At 36.5% G+C, this 15,213-nt stretch overlaps 2 protein-coding genes across 2 annotated transcripts; one reads left to right on the top strand and one right to left on the bottom strand.

Moving 5' to 3' along the window:
• The first annotated feature begins 3,290 nt into the window (after positions 1 to 3,290).
• On the top strand, positions 3,291 to 6,809 carry LOC114416650 (pentatricopeptide repeat-containing protein At1g18485). The gene has a single exon (XM_028381600.1). It carries the CDS (start codon positions 3,426 to 3,428, stop codon positions 6,351 to 6,353), a length of 2,928 nt encoding a protein of 975 aa, XP_028237401.1. The 5' UTR covers positions 3,291 to 3,425; the 3' UTR covers positions 6,354 to 6,809.
• Positions 6,810 to 7,741: 932 nt separating this feature from the next.
• On the bottom strand, positions 7,742 to 13,416 carry LOC114416649 (WD repeat and HMG-box DNA-binding protein 1-like). Its single transcript, XM_028381598.1, has 12 exons — positions 12,919 to 13,416; positions 10,910 to 12,012; positions 10,599 to 10,775; positions 10,281 to 10,394; positions 9,957 to 10,061; positions 9,660 to 9,794; positions 9,501 to 9,556; positions 9,306 to 9,405; positions 9,100 to 9,219; positions 8,798 to 8,924; positions 8,573 to 8,703; positions 7,742 to 8,475 (listed from the first exon to the last, which is right to left on the bottom strand). The coding sequence occupies exons 1-12, from the start codon at positions 13,193 to 13,195 to the stop codon at positions 8,002 to 8,004; spliced, it is 2,919 nt and encodes a 972-aa protein (XP_028237399.1). The 5' UTR covers positions 13,196 to 13,416; the 3' UTR covers positions 7,742 to 8,001.
• Positions 13,417 to 15,213: the final 1,797 nt, after the last annotated feature.

Raw genomic sequence — 15,213 nt, 5'->3', positions numbered from 1 at the left:
TTATCATAAGCAAGTAAAAGTTGGATGACTTCATTATCTCTCAAGAGGTTTTTCATTCCAGGAGGAAGGAAAAGGAAAGACTGGATGGATACCTTAGAAGACATAGGTATGGCCCAAAAGTACACAGCTCTAATTTTGAAAGTGCTCTAAACTAGAGAGGCATTACAAGAATTTTATAAATCTAGAGGTATCCATAAGATAAATCATCTCTTTTCCTACTCTTTTGTTCTTTGCATTGAGATACTCTTCAGTTGATACATATTATTGATTGACACTTTTTAATTCATACATGAAAGTTAGGTTTTTCATTTTTTTATCCTTGGTAAACACAGGAGGTGACGAGAGAACCCCAAAACCAAAGCCAAGATGGAACCCAAAATCGGAGCAAATCCACATCCTGGAAGCCATCTTCAACTCAGGAATGGCTATCCCCCATAATAGTACTTTTATCCATTTTTTAACTAATATGCAATGCAAGGCAAACTTAAAATTGCTTATACAATAAAGCAGAAGAAAGAGAATATAAATCTATAACATGAAATTCACCAAAATCTGTCTTCTAATTTTTTAATAATATTTAAGTTTATAAAGTGGGAAAATATCATTGCACACAATTCATGTATGACATTACAAAGGCCATTGCTGCATGTTCAGTCTTCAATTATGTCAACATAGTCTCTTTTCAACATCATGAAGCTCCTGTACTGCTGCATTCTACTAATATATGGAATTGGCCACTGCTTTGCCTAAGGATGACAATCCCCAAACCATAACAATGCTAGAGGCGGTAAAGGACAACAATCTTTTAAATAAACCTATTGTACATGCACAAACAATATTAAGTCAAATGAACACAAATGATTGCATAAATTTAAAAATAAGACTATCTATCTTCAATGTACCTGAACAAAATGATTGTCATAGACGTAACTAATACATATTATGCGATGCACAGAAGAATCTGTTGGTGGTTGACTTCTAAGAGGACAGAATGTCATACTTTGTTGTCGGGATAATGATACAAGGATTACATTATACCTTGATGCAATGACATATCCCATCTCGGTTATATTCATCCACTTATCCACAGTAACCTGAATCAAACAAATATACACATCAAAGTTATTTAAAGTTAATTCTTAAAAAGCAAAACATAAAATACATACCATGGATAACCCATCAACAAGTAGGGACCTCTTTAATTCCTCGAATCTGTCCGTTTTCATGAGCAACTGATCGAGCCCATTGCAAATCATCATCTCGGGTACCAAACACCTACAACGCAACCCAGACAATTTTAGTCTTCTAAGGGACATTCATTTTATGAAATCACTCACAATAATGAACATTATTACCTGAGAAGTATTGAAAGCATCCGAACAATCAACATGTTGTTCATTCACACCACATTCTTGTTCATTTTTATCATCCATATCAACTTCTTCAAACATTATACGGTCATACATCCATTGATCTTCATCCATCTTAACAACAAATAAAAAATTTCCACATCATAAAAAACTCTACATAATCTTTTAGTGCACACCATTTTATACAAACTACAATTCATATTCATATATATGAACAAACAAAAACCCTATACCAGTCTACATACGAATTATTTCAAATACACATACAAACAAATAATTTTATAAAAAAAATACATACAAACATATTAATAATTAAAAGGTTAAATTACTCATTTGATCTCTATAGTTTCATGATTCTTACCTTTTTAGTCCCTATAGTTTGAAAGCGATTCTTTTAGTCCCTATAACATACGTTTTAATTCTCTTTTAGTCCATGTAGTTTAAAAGTGTTCTTTTTAGTCCTTACAGTTTGTATTTTAATTCTCTTTTAGTCCCTATAGTTTGAAAGTGATATTTTTAGTCCCTATAATTTATATTTTAATTACCTTTTAGTCCTTACTACAAAACAAAATATAAAAATAATTACCTACAAATTAGTTATAAATTATCAATTATTTTTTTATTACAAATTATCTTATGATAAATTAGTTACGAATTACTTGCTAATATTACTCATATTTTGACGGTAAGGACTAAAATGGAATTAAAATATAAAGTATAGGGACTAAAAATTATTTTCAAACTATAGGGACTAAAAAGGAATTAAAATACAAATATAAGGACTAAAAAAAACTACTTTCAAAACTATGGGGACTAAAAGAGAATTAAAATGTAAACTATAAGGACTAAAAAAATCAATTTCAAACTATAGGGACCAAAAAGGTAAGAATCGTAAAACTATAAGGACCAAATGAGTAATTTTTTAAAAAATAAAACTTTAAGGAATTTAAAAAAAACAAAATTGGTAACCAATACGGATGAAGTTGATCCGTATGGTTTATACGGATGAACTTCATCCGTTAGTTTAATATCAACTTACGGATCAACTTGATCCGTATGTTCAAATCTACTTACGGATCACCACTCAGCCAGCAAAAGCGTACCTGGTGTACCTTCAACGACGACAAACCAAGAACCACAACAATCACCGACCCGTAACACTTTCACCTCCACCGAAGTGCCACCTCTCTCAACAATGAAAAACCAACACGAAAGGGAGAAAGGGAAGCAAAAAATCATAAACGCATAAAAAAAAACAAACAAAGTAACTTAAAAAGGAAGAAGAAAATAGGGGCATTTTGGACATTAAAAAAAATTTCTGGGTACACAAACAATAAGACTGGTGCACCTAGCATGTCCCAGGATTTTTTTATGTTGCAATTGGAACTTTTCATATTCTTTAGTCTAATATATCAAGTATGGCAACAAGAGACACTTTTTTTTATCGGCAAAGATGAATTTGTTAGTTTTTGTTAATATAATAAATTGAACTCGTAATTTTTTTTAATCACTCAATCAAACACTTTTGTTTAAGTTTCTTTTAAGCTTCTTGAAGTTGCAATGGTCTAATTTTTTAAAAAGAAAAACAAGTATTGACATTCTTTTGATACTATTTACTAATACAGGATAGTTTTGACATTTTTTATAAATATGATTGATGAATAATCTTGAATGTTAATTATGTAATGGGCATGAAAAATAATATGATAAGAGAGGTCATTCTTGTTATTTTTTTTAACAACAAGGAAATGACGTAGAGATTCCAATTTTGTTTTTGTTTTTTTTTTTTAACAAACACGATGTGATATAGATAATTTTTTTTCTTAAACATTTAGTCATTGTTAACCGTGTGTTGGATAAAATATTTTATAAATAAAACTTAATATCTCAAATATTAGTTATCCGTGAAGGGATACTTGTTAAAAAGAAAAAAGAAAAAGAGATTCCAATTTTTCGTTAATGAGAGACTTAGCCGTGGTTTATCTTATCACGGGTCTGGCTAACGAATTCCTAACTAGCATTGAAATTCTAGTGCAGTGAAAGTCAAGTCCGGCAATGGCTTCTGTGGCGGCACCACCTGTCTCATGCCAGCACTATCACAAACTCACCTTTCATAACAGAAACACTTGGACACGTAACCACAACAACAGCAACAACCTTTTTCCTCCATTTACGGTTCCAAAATCTTCCCTAACTTCTCACACAAAAACACACTCACCCATTCTCCAACGCCTTCACAATCTCTGCGACTCCGGAAACCTCAACGATGCCCTCAACTTGCTCCACTCACACGCCCAAAACGGCACCGTTTCCTCTTCCGACATTTCAAAAGAAGCTATTGGCATCTTACTAAGAGCATGCGGACACCACAAAAACATCCATGTTGGGCGAAAAGTGCACGCTCTTGTCTCCGCGTCGCATAAACTCCGCAACGACGTCGTTCTCAGCACCCGCATTATCGCCATGTACTCCGCGTGTGGGTCCCCTTCGGACTCTCGCGGCGTCTTCGACGCCGCGAAGGAAAAGGACCTGTTCCTCTACAACGCGCTCCTCAGCGGCTACTCCCGCAACGCGCTTTTCCGCGACGCGATTTCACTGTTCCTCGAGCTGCTCTCGGCGACGGACCTCGCGCCGGACAACTTCACGCTCCCCTGCGTGGCGAAGGCCTGCGCGGGTGTCGCGGACGTGGAGCTCGGGGAGGCGGTCCACGCGCTCGCGTTGAAGGCTGGTGGTTTCTCCGACGCGTTTGTGGGGAACGCGCTGATCGCCATGTATGGGAAATGTGGGTTCGTGGAAAGTGCCGTCAAGGTGTTTGAAACAATGCGGAATAGAAACTTGGTTTCGTGGAACTCGGTGATGTATGCGTGTTCGGAGAATGGGGGTTTTGGAGAGTGTTGTGGTGTTTTTAAGAGACTGTTGATCAGTGAGGAAGAAGGTTTGGTGCCTGATGTTGCGACGATGGTGACGGTGATTCCTGCGTGTGCTGCAGTTGGGGAAGTGAGAATGGGAATGGTTGTTCATGGTTTGGCTTTTAAATTGGGGATTACTGAGGAAGTGACGGTGAATAATTCGCTCGTGGACATGTATTCGAAATGCGGTTACTTGGGGGAGGCACGAGCTTTGTTTGATATGAATGGTGGGAAGAATGTTGTTTCTTGGAATACTATAATTTGGGGATACTCGAAGGAAGGAGATTTTCGTGTAGTGTTTGAGTTGCTGCAAGAGATGCAGAGGGAAGAGAAGGTGAGAGTGAATGAGGTGACGGTGTTGAACGTTCTGCCAGCTTGTTCAGGAGAGCATCAGCTGCTGAGTTTGAAGGAAATTCATGGTTATGCTTTTAGGCATGGATTTCTGAAGGATGAATTGGTGGCCAATGCTTTTGTTGCTGCCTACGCAAAATGCAGTTCCCTGGATTGCGCTGAGCGTGTCTTCTGTGGTATGGAAGGAAAAACAGTGAGCTCTTGGAATGCACTGATCGGCGCCCATGCACAAAATGGTTTTCCTGGGAAGTCTTTGGATCTGTTCCTTGTGATGATGGATTCTGGGATGGATCCTGATCGGTTTACTATTGGTAGCCTTCTTTTAGCTTGTGCGCGTTTGAAATTCCTACGTTGTGGCAAAGAGATTCATGGTTTTATGTTGCGTAATGGTTTAGAATTGGATGAATTTATTGGGATATCATTGATGTCACTTTATATTCAGTGCGGCAGTATGTTACTAGGGAAGTTAATTTTTGATAAGATGGAAAACAAAAGTTTAGTATGCTGGAATGTGATGATTACTGGCTTTTCACAGAATGAACTTCCTTGTGAGGCCCTTGATACATTTCGTCAAATGCTATCGGGTGGAATTAAGCCTCAAGAGATTGCTGTAACAGGTGTTCTGGGGGCTTGTTCGCAGGTGTCGGCATTGCGGCTGGGGAAAGAAGTTCACTCCTTTGCACTTAAAGCTCATCTCTCTGAGGATGCCTTTGTTACTTGTGCATTAATAGACATGTATGCTAAATGTGGATGCATGGAACAATCTCAGAACATTTTTGACAGGGTAAACGAGAAGGATGAAGCAGTATGGAATGTTATAATTGCAGGATATGGGATTCATGGGCATGGGCTGAAGGCTATTGAGCTGTTTGAATTGATGCAAAATAAAGGCGGCAGACCAGATTCTTTTACATTTCTGGGAGTGCTAATTGCCTGTAACCATGCTGGCTTAGTAACGGAAGGATTAAAATATCTTGGTCAGATGCAGAATTTGTATGGCGTAAAGCCAAAGTTAGAGCATTATGCATGTGTGGTGGATATGCTTGGCCGAGCAGGGCAACTGACTGAAGCTTTAAAGCTTGTAAATGAGATGCCAGACGAACCAGATTCAGGGATATGGAGTTCATTGCTCAGTTCTTGTAGGAATTATGGGGATTTGGAAATTGGAGAGGAAGTTTCCAAAAAGTTATTAGAGTTGGAACCAAATAAAGCAGAGAATTATGTATTGCTGTCAAACTTGTATGCTGGATTAGGAAAATGGGATGAGGTGAGAAAGGTACGGCAGAGAATGAAGGAGAATGGCCTTCATAAAGATGCAGGCTGCAGTTGGATTGAAATAGGAGGAATGGTTTATAGATTTCTTGTTAGTGATGGATCACTTTCAGAATCAAAAAAGATTCAGCAGACCTGGATTAAATTGGAGAAAAAAATAAGCAAAATTGGATATAAACCTGACACAAGTTGTGTGCTTCATGAACTGGAAGAAGAGGGAAAGATTAAGATACTTAAGAGCCACAGCGAGAAGCTTGCAATTTCTTTTGGTCTGTTAAATACGGCTAAAGGTACAACGTTGAGGGTTTGCAAAAATCTACGCATATGTGTAGACTGTCACAATGCAATTAAATTAGTCTCAAAGGTTGTTAAAAGGGATATTATTGTAAGGGACAACAAGCGCTTTCATCATTTCAAAAACGGATTGTGTACCTGTGGAGATTTCTGGTAGTTGGGGGACTATGCTAGTTTTTAATGATTATTTTCAATGAGTGAAGAACTCCATTAAAAATCAATGTAGCTGTGGAGAAATGCTTCTGCTTATCCTCCACGTATATAGTATATATGTGCAATCCAATTCTTTCCGAATTATACTTTGCATTGTTACTGACAAGAAAGACGAGCTATGCAGAATTTATCCCTAGTCTCTGGCTTGTAAATAACTACCCTCAGTGTGAACTTGGGTAAATATTTTTCATTTTCACTGTAAATGACAAGCGATTGCATAGCATCATACTGTGTAAATATAATGTGATATATATGTTGAAGAGGATTAACATGGAAGAAAAAAGAACAATTCAAGAATTTCAAATGCAGATGCATAGCTCATTGCTGTCAGAATAGGAGTACATTTTGAATTTATACTGAGAAAATGAAAATTTCTGAGGAAGGAGGTGAAGTTCTAATATTTTCTTTCAGAGGCTACTACAAGTTTTAGATATTGCTGTAAAGAGATTTTAATGAAATTAATCATACTTCAACAGAATTCATCCTTACAGGTATTTATTGAAGAATTCTGATATGGTTCTCAGCTGAACGGTCCAGGGTATAAAAAGTAGTGTAACAAAAGCAAGTGAAAAAAACAATAATAATTATAGTGTATATCCCATACTTGAAGTTCAATATATTTCTCACAGCTATGATTTCTTGGATTGCATGATCAGAGAGTGTATCACTGAAAATATACATATGTAAAGCTCCCAAGTAAACATTAGAAAAATGCCGGGAAAAATGAATGAAGCAAATTATCATCTTTTAAAACTGAATGAATGAAGCAAATTCAAAGATTTTTTTAATGGAAATTATAGAAGTCTGTCGGGAAAAATGCCGGAACTTAAACCTAAAATATTCTGGAAATGGATTATCTCCGTTTTTTATCTTCCATTTCATAAGCTTTTAGAAAAATAAATAAAATGGAAATGCATACTCTATGAAAAGTAACATTTATTTTGTCAAAAGCTTAATAATGAAAAGAATAAAGGTCATGACAAATTATTGAATTTTGTTTTAAATTTCTAATAAAAAATTGTTATTGTGACTCTTTTGATATTAACATTTCTATTTTAAACCTTTATCATTAATTAAGTAATGATATAACACTATTATAATCGTTAATAGTATTTAAAAGATTAATTTATAAAATAACACATCATTACTTAATTGATAATAGAAACTCAACAAAAAGATTCAAAATAACAAAAAATTGTTAAAAATTCGATAAAATTTGATCATCAAGAGCATTAAACATATTTAAACCAAAAAATTGAAAGGATCCGAACCCAAAAATTCCAAAGAGGCCCTGACCCAAACCCACCCATGAATAAGGGAGAAAAAGGGCACTTCGGTGAGAGCATGCATGCCAATTGAATTCAAAAACTAGTTACAATAAGATTTTTTTTTAAGTGAATTACGACAAGATTTTATGCTAATTTACAAAGGGTTTTCCATTTTCTCTAGGCTCTTTTTTCTTTATAAATTGATCATTATAAATTAGAAGCAAGCCTGTTTTCAGTAAAACACCCTATTTCGATAATTGATTTTAACTAAACTACCCGAAACCTCCATCGTGTTTTCCACATCATTAGAGTAGACGAATTTCTTCACTTGATAATAGCCTTCAAAAATGGATTGGACGGACGATTTGATTGTTCCAAACTAGTTTCTGACTTCAAAAATGGATTGGAAGGACGATTTGATTGTCCCAAACTAGTCTCTGACTTGTTAAGTCCATTCTTATTTGAGGACTTCGTAGAGGGATCATACGGATGAGAAGTTTGTTGCACAACCTTCCCCACCTTGTCACTTGTTTCCTCCCCTGTCTGCTTTACCTTCAAATTTTCATTTACCATTGCAGTTTTGCTTGTGCCAGCTTTAGCTCTCTCTTGTGTTTTGTCTTTCCTTAGGAATGACGGAACAGATAATTTTGGAGATGATGACATGGTAACTGCATTTAATGCTTCAGTGTGAGTTGGGGCCTTGCTTCTGTTAGGAAGAGCATCAGCTGTAACAGGTGCAACACTATTTTCTTTGATGTTGGTTTCCATAGCTTTTTTGGCTTCTTCAAGTAGCCTTTCCTGTTTTAGACATGCAGGAATAATTACAAGGTAAAGATGGCAATGAATTGATATCCTTTGTTTACACTGAACTTTTGTTAGGATGTAAGAGACTTACCTCTAATATGCTGCTGAACCTTTCGGCCAAGTTTGGAAGCTTCATAGCAGTAACAAGTTTTACTGCACCTCTCATTGATTTTTCCAGAGTCAAAAGCTTCACAAGTTCAGTAGCTCGCACAAGCTTATCACCTGAAACATCCACAAGGGTGAGGCATGACTACTTTTCACTTTCACTATTGAGACTATACAAAGTGGAAAGAAAAAGAGACGCATATGAACTCACTGTTGCAGCATGCTGCTATGAGCCTCAGTATGCATTTATCTTGTGCTGCTTCGAAATTGAAAGCATCATCATCAAGTGAAGTAGTATCCAGACCAACAGAAGCCATTTCGTCCATTGTTCTCTGAATCTGCATGTACCATGATTACAAATTCAGGTATTGGACAACAGAGTTAAAAACAACTCAAACTCAAAGGTACAAGTGCCTACGATGAATTGGGTAAGATGTGAATCAAGACTTATGGCAGGCTCGCTACAAGAGAATAATGATCATTAAATTTGAAAAGGGTATAAGAAAAACAAACCTCATAGAGACGCAAGTTGTTCATCATAAACTCCTTTTCATGGGCTTCAGATCCCCCCAAGTCAGAGGAAGCAAGAGGAAACGAAAGATTCAACGGGGTGAGAACTGGCTTAGGCATCACCTGGTAAGCAAGTGAATACAAATGATGATTAGTTGCAAGAAAAATGAGAAAACCAGAATGCATCAAACTGCCTTACAGTCTTATACCTGAGGGAAGTCTTCGGGCTTTTTGCATACCACGCAAAATACCTTGCTTGCATTCAACCCAGTCACCCAATAGTTTTCATCTGACTTCTCTTTAGTAGCACTGCATTGAAAGTTAAATAACAAAAATCACTAAATCTCAGGCATGGAAATAATAGGCATATCAAACCAGTGCACATGGTTAAACGATTATTGAACCTGAAGAGTGGAATCCATCTGCCCCCAAATTTGCTTGTATATGATCTTAGCACACCCTATATGTTATAATAACCAAATCAGCTAGTATGACAAGATGCATTCATAAGCAGAGGGAAATAAATACCAAATATCAACAGTAACTGCAAACACAATTAATACCTTCGAATCGTATGAACACAATTGGCCTTCTTCACTAAACCCAAACCAACTTAGGGATGAACCAGGGGATAGTGGCAAGCGACCTTGAAGAAGTAGGGTCCCACGAGGAATATTAAATACCATAAACTCTAGCTTCTGCGTATTAAAAATAAATATATCATTTTAGTCGTAAAGATATAGCATCATATTTCATTAAGCTGTAATGTTATAACCAAGATGGTTGTGCTCTATAAATAAGATAGCCTTTTCAAAAAGGTCAAAAACTAAATACTAATAAAACCACAATATCAAACCAACCTGATCATTTGAGAGAAGGCCATCAGTAGCATGAGTGACAACTGCAAGCTTATCCTTGAAACCGGATGCTGTCACCACTGGCCCATCTAGTGAAAACACGTCTCTCTGCAATGAGAAAGATTCAGAGATGTGTAAATGCTTCGGAACAAATATCGCCAACTACATTGTTACATGAGTTAAGATAAAAAAATAGATAAAATTAAACAGGTATATACTTATTTACCCTTTAAACCCATGGATCTTTTACATTTGAAAAGTATCTTCCCTCCAGTATTCAGTTATTGAAAATGAAAAAAACATACAAGATAGGAATGTGCAACAAACCTGCAAACCACCTTCAGAAAAGATGCGAAGATAGTTAAAACTAGTTACCGCTGCAACCCAAGCAGAACCAAGTGCAACAACCTTCACTTCTTCTCCTTCAAAGCGCATAGACCACTGCCAAAATTTTAAACAGTGAGAATATGGTAAGATTTCACATCATGCAGAGTGCTGTAACTCATAAGAACTGAAATGCTGTATGTCTTAATATTAATAACCATACAAAACTAAAATTAGTGTAATTACATATCTTCTTTCATATATATTTTCTTCTATAAAAAATCAATGAATTTTTCAACTAGGTTAAACACATAATCTAACCTCGCTATTATTTGCCCAGCTACTAAATGGACGATACATAAGGGTGCTCATATTATTCTCCCCCTTACAAGGATTTGCAAATATGCTCCCACTCTCATTCAATGCTGCCATTGTAAATCCAAAATGATCAGTCATTGAAGGAACTCGTGGAGTGCTTCCAGTATCATGAAAATCAATCTGTAACAAAGACACACGTCAACTCATTAATTTATGCTAGCAGTGATGATTGAACTAAAATTCACATGGAGATGATGGTATCTCCAAATGAAAGCTAAGCTTAAACTATCAGCACTTCATATGCATTACATTACCTCAATATGGGAGTATCCATCATGCTCAATAGAGGTTATACATCCAAGCATATTGTAGCATAAGAAACGCCTTTTCCCAGGCTGCACAGGAGTAGATCCTGGTTGAAATGGCTCCTGCATCTTTGCCTTGGATGTTACCATGGTGCCTCTAAATCCCATATTCACACTATCCAAATTTTCCTTGCTTGGTCGATTTCGTTTCTTGTTAGTATCAACCTTTGGATATGATACAATTTCCTCACCTCCATCCTCACCAGAATTTTCCTCACTCAGAGACTGTTTACGGGATCTTTTCCTGCTTGGTGGCTCAGACTCCTGGTTACTATTTCCACCCACATCACTCGAGTTTTCACTTGCACTATTTTCAGGATCCTCCTCATCAAAATAAACAACCCCATTGCTTTTACTCTTCACAGGTATATCCTCGGTTGGGGACTTCATAGACGAAGGAATAACATTGTCCCAAATACCATACTTCCCCATAATATCAATAACAGCCAATGCATTCCCAGTCGGCTTCCACGCCATGCAACACACTCTCTCATCAAACTTCTGTCTATCAATATCCTGCTTCCTATCAACATCCCAAATCAGAACCTGCCTATCTAAACCAGAGGAAGCAATGTACTTTCCATTGGGTGACCAACACAAGAAACATATTGGCTGTATGTGATCACCTCTCAAAGATAACACCTTCTCGGCAGTGTCCCTATCATACATTACTACATCATTTTTCAACCCAGGAACAGCTAAGGTCTCACCATCAGGACTCCAGCAAAGAACATTCATAGTTGAAACATCCAGCCCAGTGTCAGGAGCTATGCCTTTGAGGTTATGAATGATTTTCCCAGACTGAAGCTCCCACAAAATAACAGTTCCAGTTGAATCCAGGGACGCTAAGTATTCGCCATTAGGGTCAAAAGCCAAGCCAGTGATAGACCCTTTATGTCCTTTGAGAACCCTCGCAATGGTACCATCAAATGTGTTTATAAGCTTGATACCCTCATCATCACCAGCCGCTGCCAGCATGCTTCCAGATTTGTTAAATGCCAGGGAACGTATTGGAAGTGTAAACCTTGTAATATTTCTCTCGAATTCTCCACCTGCCAAGCATCAATCCTAAAATCCTTAAAAATTGAAACATTGAAACAAAATCTAAAAATTTAAAAAAAAAATGAAAAAAAGAACATTTACTCGAGTTAGGTGCATTGGGAAGACCTTATGAAAATAAACCATATTTATAAGGAGCTATTTTGTACTTTTTCAATAAACTCTCTAAAGTAGTATATGAACTTCCTATTTGATTATATAAACATCTTGTGCATAAATACTCACATGATAATCACTCATTCGATAAATACTTCATTAATTTGTTTAGCCAAATATATGCCATAGTACCAGTCAAAAATGAAATTGGTCAAATTTTCAGTCAAATCCAATTGGTTCAGTTTATATTCACAGGTAACATAAAAACACCTTGTGAGAACTTAAAAAATTAACTCATGACATTGTTTATTTTTATATACCGAGAGACATTCTTAACATATTAACATAGTATTAGTCCAAAATGTAATTAGTCAAATATTATGCAAGTAAATGGTCAATTTAGGCCCTAAAACTGCTTTTGCGGTCGTATTAGTCTTAAAATTGAAAAAAAAAACTCAAATTGTATTTGATCCCTGAACATACATTATTATGACTTAAGCACCTAGACTAAGGACCAAAAATTAAACTGGTTAATTTAGGATGAATGTGACAATGAGATACAATTTCAAGGTCATTTTTTTTGTCTTAACCCTCCAATTCATCGGGGAAAAAAGACTCTGCCTAATCTAGAGTTCGATCAGGAATTAAGTAAAGTCTGACCAAAAATTAATTCCGTCAAAGATCGAATTCAGATACTACTCGAATGTACTCAATCACTTGGTTAATTTCAAGGTCATATAATCAATCTTTTGTCAAATCCAATTTGTTCAGTTCCCAAATAAGAAAAAAAAAGAGTAGAATACCGGGATACTTGTAGAGCTTGACGGAGTGGTCGACGGATCCGGAGGCGAGGCAAGTAGAATTAGGGCTGAGGGCCAGGGCGGTGACGCCATCGCGGTGGTGGCGGAGGGTTTTCGGAGCGAGGGAGGGGAAAAGGGAGTCGTGGATGCAGATGGCGACGTCGGAGGAGGACGCAGTGATCAGGTGCTTCGCTTTCTGGTCCCACAGGACGGAGCAGAAGGCCGCGCCGCCGCTCTTGGCGGTGTGGGCCTCCTTCAGCTTCATCGACCGGACCTTCATGGCGCCGTCGTTAACGGATTAGGAGAAAAGGGTGAGGAAGCAGTGAGGTTTGGTTTTGAGGGGAAAGAGAGTGAGAGAAGGTAAATAGATCTAAAGCTGAAGGTGAATTGTTTTTGGCGCCAAATGGGGTTTGTGTTTTCGAGACTTGGCGGGAGGGGTGGAGAGGGAATTTCATATGTTTGGTTTTGAGTTTTGACCAGCGTAAACAGTGGAACTTGTCAACTTCCATTACATTCTGAAAAACTTATTCTATAATATAAATTTGTATTCTAAAATATAATGAAAAATGTTTGATGTAATAGGGGAAATGTAAGAAATAAATACCTTGTAGTAACTATTGATTCGGACTGGTTCCTTTATTTTAAGATAAATGGGGCAATTGCTTCCGACACCTCCATAATTGTTTCCTGCACCTTTTTAATCTTCCAAAAAGTCTAATCTATGATGTAATTTTACATTTTACGTTAGTCTTTTCATAATGTAATCAAGATGCAAATTTTTACATTCCAAAATGACTAGTATTTCGGAATGTAAATTACATTTTCAAAATGAGATGCAGGAAGCAAAGGCTCAAAATGGACTCTCATTCCCATTCTGGGTTTTGCTCCTCCCACTCCTTACCAGTTTTTTAAATTCTTTTACGAAAAATATCATTCTTGGAAACTAGTTTCTAACACGTATTTTTTAAAATTATGACCTAGTGTTATTACATACATTACAAAAAAGTAATGGGAAAATTTGCATAATAAAAATATTTTATGTCATTGAAACTAATTTCTGAAATTAAAATTTACATCACAAAAACTAGTTTTTGTAAAATATGTCAAAAATTGAAAAAGAAAAAAAATAAAGATAGTTTGAGAGAAAGAAAGGAGAGGGTGAAGTTTTTTTTTCTTTCTATAAGTGTGTGTTAAAAGAGAGGGTGTAGATGATGAGAAAGAGGAGGGAGGGTGAAAGTGATATAAAGAAAGGAAAAAGATGGAAGGAGTAATATTTTTTGCACCTAAATTTTCAAATTTTGGGTTTTTTTTTAGTTTACAACAGTGACACTGTGATTTCCTATAAAAATAGTGACACTCAGATTAGAAATATGATTCCATGCATACTACTACTCAACCATGTTTCACGTAACTATAAAAAAAATAGATGATTTACTAGTATTTTATTATTGTAATTTTTATCATCATGTAACTATTAAAAATAAGATTCATGTACTTAGAGTATGATTAGTGACTTTAATTAGATGATCCTTATCAGAACTAACAACAGAATAAACCAACCACGAAAACCTAATGTTGTTGGATTCCTCAGTGACACGATGGTGAAACAATGTGTGCTTGGGCTCTGATGCTGCGTTTTGTGCCTCTTGATCTACGCCACGGTTCACAGCGCCAGATCCGACAAGGAAACACGTGAGGTTCTACAAGAACATGCCCAATGAGTTTTCACCGGAATCCAACAACACCTTGGCCAAGAAAACCGAATTGGTCTTCTACTCTTCGGATCTCTCATCTCCGACAACGAAACAGACCAATCTTGGACGCGTTCTGCTCTTCTTTCAAAGGGGAAGACAACCCCTCAATCAATTTCACGAATCTAGTTTGCAAACTTGGAGAAAAAAAATCATAGAACAGAATCGTGCAACGCAAACACGTCTATAATCACCTTTTTTAAATTCTCTCATGTTTTAGAACGAAGTCCAAATTCTTTTCATGGTTTTGATTGAAATTCCTTACTCTACAAAATCCCTTAACCAATTTTACAAAACCTTTTTTATTTTTTGGGATCTTTGAGACTGATAGAGAAGAGATTGAAAAAAAGGTGGAAGAAGTAGAGTGGGCGAGTGGCAATGAAAAAGACAAGGGCAATTTTATCTGAGTCTTTCATTAAAGAAACATGTGCACGACATGTGATGATTTTGGTTTAATAGAAACAACTATGTTACTATAGGGGGTGTATCTGTAATGAATGAGGATATGTGTGTAATAAGTCCAAAACATCGGAGAAACAACCATAAT

The sequence above is a fragment of the Glycine soja genome, chromosome 6 (genome assembly GCF_004193775.1).
Source record: "Glycine soja cultivar W05 chromosome 6, ASM419377v2, whole genome shotgun sequence".
Lineage (NCBI taxonomy): Eukaryota > Viridiplantae > Streptophyta > Magnoliopsida > Fabales > Fabaceae > Glycine > Glycine soja.
Note: the sequence above shows the minus strand (reverse complement) of the source record. Positions and strands in the feature narration are given on the sequence as shown.

Bases quoted from the DNA above. Each gene is read 5' to 3' on its own strand.
- LOC114416650 (XM_028381600.1), top strand. From the start codon at position 3,426: ATGGCTTCTGTGGCGGCACCACCTGTCTCATGCCAGCACTATCACAAA.
- LOC114416649 (XM_028381598.1), bottom strand. From the start codon at position 13,195: ATGAAGGTCCGGTCGATGAAGCTGAAGGAGGCCCACACCGCCAAGAGC. The intron at 10,776-10,909 runs GTAATGTAATGC...TCTTTGTTACAG, and splicing joins ATGGATACTCCCATATTGAG to ATTGATTTTCATGATACTGG. The intron at 9,795-9,956 runs GTTGGTTTGATA...TTTAATACGCAG, and splicing joins GCCTTCTCTCAAATGATCAG to AAGCTAGAGTTTATGGTATT.